This window comes from Haliotis asinina, chromosome 9 (genome assembly GCF_037392515.1).
Source record: "Haliotis asinina isolate JCU_RB_2024 chromosome 9, JCU_Hal_asi_v2, whole genome shotgun sequence".
Lineage (NCBI taxonomy): Eukaryota > Metazoa > Mollusca > Gastropoda > Lepetellida > Haliotidae > Haliotis > Haliotis asinina.
In genome coordinates, this window is record NC_090288.1 from 29,363,537 (window position 1) to 29,372,674 (window position 9,138).

The 9,138-nt window shown below is 40.0% G+C and overlaps 1 protein-coding gene across 2 annotated transcripts; it reads right to left on the reverse strand.

Moving 5' to 3' along the window:
• Positions 1 to 397: 397 nt before the first annotated feature.
• Positions 398 to 6,879, reverse strand: LOC137295686 (polyglutamine-binding protein 1-like). 2 transcript variants are annotated; one of them, XM_067827167.1, is made up of 8 exons: positions 6,693 to 6,879; positions 6,009 to 6,207; positions 5,583 to 5,699; positions 5,220 to 5,320; positions 4,937 to 5,016; positions 4,225 to 4,384; positions 3,528 to 3,585; positions 398 to 689 (listed from the first exon to the last, which is right to left on the reverse strand). In XM_067827167.1, exons 1-8 carry the CDS (start codon positions 6,778 to 6,780, stop codon positions 533 to 535), a joined length of 960 nt encoding a protein of 319 aa, XP_067683268.1. In that variant the 5' UTR covers positions 6,781 to 6,879; the 3' UTR covers positions 398 to 532. The 2 variants fall into 2 exon arrangements, with proteins under 2 accessions (XP_067683268.1, XP_067683269.1); XM_067827168.1 differs by having other exon boundaries at positions 5,583 to 5,695; positions 6,005 to 6,207; positions 6,693 to 6,840.
• Positions 6,880 to 9,138: the final 2,259 nt, after the last annotated feature.

Below are 9,138 nucleotides of genomic sequence, written 5' to 3' on the forward strand. Positions count from 1 at the left end.
ACACAGTAAAATTAAACAGTAAAAAAGGTTCTTGAACACGAATAAAGAACATACATATTTGTTATTTGTTTAAAATAATTTGTTTTTGTGTAATAAACATCAACTTTTTTATTCAACTTCTTCTCATTTTTACACTTTAATTTAAAATAATACAAATGTTATGAGGTTTAACATAATAAAAATGTATGGTCATTTTGAGTGTTTTGTGCGGCCATTCTGGCTTTTTAGTATAGCCATTTTGACTAGGGGGTCGTGGCCATTTTAACTTGGAAGTTTTGTGGCCATTTTGTCGTGTGGCCATTTTGAATAGGACCCGACATAAACTGGCTCAATAATCATCAAGTCTTTGGTCTTATTTTCCACCAATAAAGTGTTTGATGTTAAAAGACACAGCCACTTTGTTGTACACATCTATTTTATTGTCATAATACATAACATAAAACTTCCAGCAAATTTCTACATTGTTGTCATCATATGTTGCAATGATCATTGTGTTTCTGCTCAGCTGGTTTTGTCTTCAGATGATGAGAAGTCATGTATCAGCCTTCTTGTCTGCAATGGCCCTGTTGGCTCGGAGTACATCCCCAGGGCTGGGGTAGGGTCGCTGTTGGAAGAGAGGTCCTGATGCTGTCACATCCACGCCTGTCTTGGCTTTACCTCGTTGATCAAGTCCATCAGACCAGCCCCCTCTACAACAGATGTACAAGAGTGAAAACAGACCCTGACCACATGAATTTGTTTGTTGTTTATGCCACTTGGCAGTATTACAGCAATATGGCGGCCATCTATAAATAATCTAGTCTGGACCAGGTAATACAGTGATCAACTGCATCAGCATCAGTATGTATGCATATTTGGGATATGATCACATGTACATGAGTGAGTTTTGTTTTCCGATATGCTTAGCAAATTTCAAGTAATGTGGCAATGTTTGTAAACAATTGAATTTGGATCAGCCAATATTGCGATCATCAATATTATCACTGAACTACACAAGTGGGATATGATGACATGTGTCAACCAAGTCAGCAAGCCTGACCACCTGATCGTGGTAGTTGCCTCTTACAACAAGCATGGGTTACTGAAGATCAAGGTGGCAGAGGATGCAGAAGCCATAATTCAGGAACTGAGGAACTGTAGTCCCATCACTACAAGTGGCAACTCCATTTATATCAAGGATTTTGAGAGTTTACTAAAATTACCATTAACACATTGCTTTTATGGACATGTTTAATATTTGGAGTGAGTGAGTTCAGTTTTACCCAGCACTCAGCAATATTCCAGCTATATGGACGCGGTCTGTAAATAATCGGGTCTGGACCAGACAATCCAGTGACCAACAACATGAGCACTGATCTGCGCAATTGGGAACTGATGGCTAGCATGGGTTGCATGAAGGCCTATTTTTCCCTGGACCTTCACGGTTCGTAATATTTGGAAGATATTTCTCTCTCAGATCTGTATATCTATCACAAACTAATAACACATGAAATTCATCTTCAAATGAAAAATAAATACAAAAATTACAGTTCAATTAGATCAATATCATCTTCTTTATCTCTTCTGGAAAATATGACATTAAAATTTAGTAAGGAAAGTCTAAACTTGCACCTGTCTCATATCAAATCCTTATTTTTTAATGATGTTAAATATTTCACTGGTTGTATAGTTGAATGCTAATGACACAAAAAAAGGATGAAAACGAAATACCAGTTTTGATAATACATATCTTGTAATCTTTGTTTGAAAACAGAAAAAACCCACCATCCCCAAAGTCTTCCGCAATCCAGACAAAAGAATAACTACAATTAAATTGCAAAGATCTAACATTTGTAACCCAGTTACAACATTGTTGTCATTCCTTCTTTAGTAATTTACACCAATATCTAACAAAGCTATATTGGATAACACCCAGTATCCCTTAACCATAAATTATGAAGGGTCTCCTAGCACTCAAGTGATCAGAACTCCCACACCTAGCATAGACTTACAATATTGTAACACTAAACTTGATTTGTGCAATGACATTCTGACAATTATGCCTAATGTTGACCAGTGGTTGTATCCACAAAAGATTCAAATTTAATCGCACAAATTACATTCAACATGATAAATGGGTGGATACATGGGGCAAATGTATAACTCATCCACATTTCCACAGATGTATTACGAGTGAGTGAGTGAGTGACTTTAGTTTTATGCCACACTCAGCAATATTCCAGCTATATGGTGGCAGTCTGTAAATAATCGAGTTTGGACCAGACAATCCACTGATCAACAACATGAGCATCGATCTGCGCAATTAGGAACCGATGACATGTGTCAACCTAATGATCGAGCCTGACCATCCGATCCCCTTAGTTGCCTCTTACGACAAACACAGTTTCCTCTTGTGGCAAGTATGGGTTGCTGAAGGCCTATTCTACCTTGGTACCTTCACGGGACATGCATTACAAGTAAACAAGTAAACAATCACTATAGAGTGTCAGCTCCTATGATGCAATGAATAATCATTCCACCTCCACACACGCTAGACATGAGTATGCAGATGAGTGGTTGACGTTGTCAGCATCAGAGCTAGCCGGGACCTGACGGTGATGTTGATGACCATGTACACATGTGCCACATGAACATATTGCTTTGTCATCATTTGTGAATGAACAATAACTCATTTTGACATGCCACCAAGCACAGCTGAAAATACAGGTTGTGTGGTTGGTTTGTTCTTTACTGCAGCACTACGCAATATTCTTGGGTGATATAAGACTTTTTACCCTTTTACCTATACTTCTAGTTATCCACACACATGTTACAAGCAAGACATGGGTGTGTACTGTAATTTATTGGCCATTCAAGGACTTCTGTGTAATTCTATGTTTAGTGCATATTCCTTTGTCTGTGATAACTGGCAAGCAATTTTCTGTTGCGGCCTTGTTTTCTTCTCCGAGAAGTGTGTTTGCAAACATTCCCGATTTAATTACTAATGCCAGAATAAGCTTCATGCATAATTTCTAAATATTTCTTGAACATGTGTACAGGGTTATAAAATGATTAATCTGAAGGCAGATGTTACCTTGCTTTATCTAAACAAGTCTAATCATTGTCACATTTTGTTACCATGCAATATCTGATTGTTATTACTGTGCCACTTATTCTAACATCAGTAGCTGAAGTATAACTTCAAGACTAGCAGCCCAAACTACAAAAAGGAATCAAGATAGATTGTTTCACAGAAAACAACGAATCCATTGACTAATAATGTTTAGAAGGTTTAGTGTAAATGTAATTTTTTTCAAGGTGTACAGAGATCCCCATGAAATCTCTTTTTCATCTACACATTGTTGGGTATGGTTTTACAGACTTTTACCAATCTCACAACAGTGCAGGGGATACCAGACTAGCATTTGACATATTGTGCTCATGTGTGGAATTGAACCTGGGCTTTTGGTGTGATGGTGAACGGCTATTTCAACCGCTTGGCTTTTCCACTGTGCCCATCTACATATGAAATACAGAGTTCTGCTTACCGAGGAATGTCTGAATAAGATGCAGGATCCATGGGGTCAAGGCCATCTCTTCCTCGACCTGAAAATACAGTTACATGTAAATTTGGATTGTCATGGTCAGTCAGCTGCATGTCCAAAACTGGTAGAAGTTTAAGAGTGAGTGACTGCTTTTAGCAATATTCCAGCAATATCCCAGCTGGGGACACCAGAAACGAGCTTCTCACATTTTACCCATGTGGGTAAACCACGAGGCTACTCAACTGCCCCTACATAATCTGAAGAACAACTGGTTTCAACAAAATACTGACTGCATCATGATCAGTTAGTTTCAACAGTGCACTGACATGGTTCCAAACAATTGGTTTCCACAAAATACTGGCTGCATCATGAACAAATAGTTTCACCAATACACTGACACAATCATGACCAATTAGTTTCAACAAAATACTGACTCCATCATGAAAAATAGGCTTCGGTCTCAACAAAATACTGACACAATCATGAGTGGTTTCAACAAAATACCGAGTGCATCATGAACAACTGGTCTCAACAAAATACTGACACCATCATGAAAAATAGGCTTCGGTCTCAACAAAATACTGACACAATCATGAGTGGTTTCAACAAAATACCAACTGCATCATGAACAGTTGCTTTAAAACATCACCATAACATGACCATAACTGTATTGCCCATCAACCTGGTCAAGTGCACTGACCCTTTCTATCATCTCGACGTCTCCTGTCTCGATCCCGATCTCTGTCTCGGTCCCGACTGCGGTCCCTGTCACGGTCCCAGTCACGTTCCCTGTCATGTCGCCTGTCACGACGTCGTCTCTGCTCTACTTCCTCCTCTGAGTCTGAAGTGCTGTCATCACTCTGCAAGAAAGTCCCAAATAAGCTCATAGTATCACTAAATGTACAACTGTTGGCAGGAGAACATCATATTTTGCAAACAGTTTATATATTCAAACAAGGACAGAACAGTAGTCAAGTCAGGTGAATAAAATTTTGCAAATCCTGCATGAAACAAAGCCATCTAGTCAGTTGTATCTTTAAACAGTCCCACAGATCTGGGAAGGTGCAACTGTGGAACGAGGTCTCTGGTCCACTAGCTGATCCCTGGGGTTCCTTGTGGAAGGAATTCCTAGTCAGAAGCCCCCTGTCCATGAGTCACCGTGGAAGGAAGCCCTGGTCCATGAGACTCATTGTGGGAGGAGGCCCCACTCCATGAGTCTCACTGAGGAAGGAGGCCCTGCTCCATGAGTCTCACTGAGGAAGGAGACCCTGCTCCATGAGTCTCACTGTGGAAGGAGGCCCAAGTCCATGAGACTTACCATGGAAGAAAGCCCCAATCCATGAATCTTATTGTGGCAAGAGGGCAAGGTCCTCCATGAGTCACATTTTGGAAGGAGGTCCCAGTCCACTCACCATCCCTTTGCCAGTGTCCATATCCTCTTCATCACTGTGCTCGTCCACGTCCAGCATTCCCCCTACCTTCCCCAACACAGCTGTAACAAACATCACACACTGTCGTGAAAACCAAGCAGGAAACAATGAATCTGATTCGAGTTGATCTCAACAAGCACATAGAAATATTCCATCACCAAACAGTATAGATAGAGGATTGAACATCTTATCATGCTTTAAGTCATCTCTTAATGTTCATTTATTGTCAAATCTAAGTAAATCTAGACAGCTGTGTAGTAGGTACCTTGCAGCTTTTCAGCTGGCAGTGTGATCTGGGCCTTGGGATGAGAAGGGGACAGCCAGGCGACCTGGTCAGTCACTAGGTTCCAGTAGTAGTAGCGGCCCCTGAATCACACATAGAGGATATTATAGGAGTGCCCATGTCATACTATGAATATGACACAAGCACCTAGAAATGGCATTTTGGTGTAAGAGCAAGAGATATACCAATATTTAGCCACATCACAGCAGTAGCACACACTGAAACACATGACACATGTAAGCAAATCACTCTAAAAAGGTGTTTAATTACTGTATGAGTTTATATGTTGTTTAAATAAATTATACAGTGTAATGTTGTTTTGATAATAAGACAATAACCACATACGTGTTGGGATCAGCAACTTCCTGCCAACCTTCTGGAAGTGGGTATTTCCGTAGATGTCGCTCTCTTCGCTTCAGCATCACTGGGTCTGTCTTGAACTCTCTCAGGCCATATCTCTTTCTGTGGGAAGGAAAACACATACCTGATCAGCTAACTCAAGAACTCTCAACTAACATTCCTCATGAGTCCAGATTTTAAGAATTCTGTGAACAAATCGGATGATCTGCATGTAAAAACGGATATGAAAAATGCAGGATACAATTACTAATGATGAAGATTTAGGTTTTGTTTCAGGTTTGGTGATGATATGAACAGGGTAGAACTTATTGTTTCTGAAAGAATGACAGTGGCATTTCTGTCAAATGTACATCTGTCACTGCATCCTTACAGCCTTTGCTAAACCAAAGAACAACAATGAAGGGTACGTACCTGCAGTAGGCTTCACATTGATGGTAGGGGTTGGATTTGTTTGGGCATGCTATAGTCTCATACAATAAGGGTTCGGAACTCAAGGGGAGCACTCCAGGCTGAGCATAGTCTTCTACTGCTTTTGTTGGCAATGTCTGATCTTCAGGCTCAGGTTTAGCTGGCTCATCATAATCCTCAGCAAACACTTCCTCAACCTCCTCTATTGAGCAAACAAATGAACATCTAATACCTTTACACTAACATTATATAAATGATGGACAAGGTGAGTGTGTAATTCTGTTTCAATTTCACAGCACATCACTCATTAAAGAATTTATATCCTTCGATAAACTTCTCAAATGAATTATCATCGAACTCGAAGGGAATCTTACAATTACTATTCCACTAGATACATGAAACATCGTAACATGGGCTAGTCCAGCATATAACTAGACGACTTCGCACTATACCAAGGTGTGCTCGACAACTCGATGTAGGCCTTGGCTGGAATACGAGTTTATTCATATGAACTAAACATGGGCATGATAAAGATTAACTTGGTCAAATTCCGGTCACCAGACACGGTGTTCATGATTTCAAATCCAACTTGATACCGTGGTTACAATATACAATATGTTCAATAATGCACACTACGACACTTGTTCAAACGTTACAATGACAGAAATTCACAATAAATTCACTCACCAGGTTGTTTGGGTTCGGGCTTCTTTGCCACTTCCTTTACAATCCCTCGTTTTGCAAGCCTCGCTGCGAGAGCAGCTGGAAGCGGCATGGCTATGAAGAATTAAATACCTACAACATGCACAATTTCTCAACAAACACAATCTTTGCGCCGTGTCGGGAATACAAAGGGGCATAAGCGTGCTGGTTTGGCCTGGTTACTCCCCTTTGAATACCGCTACGAAAACAGACCAGATGCATGTAGAGGTTTCGGTCTTTCAACGTTTCAAGAAGAGATTCCTATAAACAGGAAGCCTACATAGAGACACAGATGTATAAAAAATATCAAATCTTGTGTAATCGGTTAGAACAGGTCCAAATCCATGCGTATGTTATGAGACAGACTTGTACCCATCCCCTCGTCTTACCGCGGCCGCAGTCGCCTACAACGAGGAGAGTGAGTGAGTGAATGAGTTTAGTTTTACAACGTTGTTTTAGTTGGACAACGAGGAGAAGCGTACTGTAGGTCAAAAAAGTTTTCTTTACAGCTGCTGAGTATGAGTGCGCGTGGCATTCCGGGTGACGGACCCGATTTCTGTCTCGAAAAAGAACGAAGTTTTACATTTGCCCGATGTTCACGGAGAGGGAAACTAGCTTGTCAGTATTCAAACCACACTAACGGAAATAATTAGAACTGTCTATAAATGATGATCAGATGGTCAATTCAATCTTTATTGCCACCATAACTACTTTTGTATTTTATTCTGTCACTGAAAAACTACAGAGTCACAATTATGTATTGTCATTCTATTTACAACCATTGCAATACTTGGCATTATTGTCTTTTGATAACCATTAAATATACTAGGAAAAATACATTAAGGGATCACTTATTTTTTCTGGTCTTTCATGTACTATGCGATACATTGCTTGTGAAGAATCCTGGAAACACACAAAGGAACACTTAATTGTTCTTTCATGTGATCTCTTATTTTTTTAGTACTATTATCAAGTGTATAGCATGTTTTTGTTACATTTTGTAAAACGAATGCATCTGTATACAGTTTTCTGGGTCAACTCATTGTTTCATTTTGGAAGTCGAGATGTACAAGAAAGATCGTTTCATTATTTATGAGATCATATGCCCACTGAAAAATTTAAACGTTTTCTCGGGACACTAGTATTCATTATTCATTGTTGTCGTTCTGTATCCGAGTGCCATCCTTGATTAGCCGATCATGATCAATACCCTGTACCCATTCATAACCATAGCTTCGTTTTGTACCCGATTCACATCCGTAAAGAGGGTTTGGTGATCAATGGGCCAGTGTATATATCAAAACAGAATCTGTATGTTTAGTTTGTGTGTTTCAACGCCGCACTTAGCAATGCTGTATGGCGGCGGTTTGGAAATTATCGAGTCCGGACCAATCAACCTAGTGATCAACAGCATGCACATCGGTCTAGGTAATTTGGAACCGAGGTATCATCTTACCTACAATCAAATAATTTCTGTTAAATTTTCCGTTGCTTATTTATCGAACGACAGCACTTTAATCAACATACGTACAGTGCCGTGAACTCAATTAACATGTCGGCCTATGGGATTGTGCATTGTGGAATTATATGTTAGCTGTAAATGTGATGTCATTAATTAATACTGGTCTGAAAATTGAACTGGAATTCAGTGTAGTGCACCGAGTAGAGATCATTACACAAATCCATCATAAAATCACTTCATGGAAAGTATTTATGCTGTACGTCTATGGACATGACGTCACGTTGCCGAATTCTTTTTGCACGGGCCTATAGCTATGTGTCATGCTGAAAATAAGACTCTTCACTGTCTGCTCACCCCTGTCAGATTGTCAGCACACCCCGGCTTCTTGACGCTCCTGAGAAAAGACTTTGCCCACATAACTATCATTGTAAAGGCATACCTTTCCTGGCCGTTGTTTTATATATACTCAACTAAACTAAGCGCGTAATAAATACTTGTTAAATTGAATTCCACAATGGACGTAAAAGAGTTCGCTCGTCACGCCAAAGGTCCGGGTTCGATTCATATATACGCCGTGATATTGTTGGAATATTTCCAAAAAAAGCGGCGTAAAACTAAACTCACTCACACCTCTAATATCGATATTTTATAATGTAATTATACAATTTTCACAGGGACAAAAAGAATGTGACAGAGTCTTCGTTGTGGTAGCTACAACTAGGGCCAATTAAACCTTTGACATCTGTGGGCACAACAGCCAAGAGTAATATTATATGATCATTCCTTTTGAAATGACCCGCGAAGGTCCCGGGGTAGAATAAGCTTTCAGCAACCCATGCTTGCCATAAAAGGCGACTATGCTTGTTGTAAGGGGCGACTAACGAATCGGGTGGTCAGGCTCGCTGACTTGGTTGACACATGTCATCGGTTCCCAATTGCGCAGATCGATGTTCATGTTGTTGATCACTG

Bases quoted from the DNA above. Each gene is read 5' to 3' on its own strand.
- LOC137295686 (XM_067827167.1), bottom strand. From the start codon at position 6,780: ATGCCGCTTCCAGCTGCTCTCGCAGCGAGGCTTGCAAAACGAGGGATT. The intron at 5,700-6,008 runs GTACGTACCCTT...TCCTTCCCACAG, and splicing joins CAATGTGAAGCCTACTGCAG to AAAGAGATATGGCCTGAGAG. The intron at 4,385-4,936 runs GTGAGTGGACTG...ACTTTCTTGCAG, and splicing joins TGGACACTGGCAAAGGGATG to AGTGATGACAGCACTTCAGA.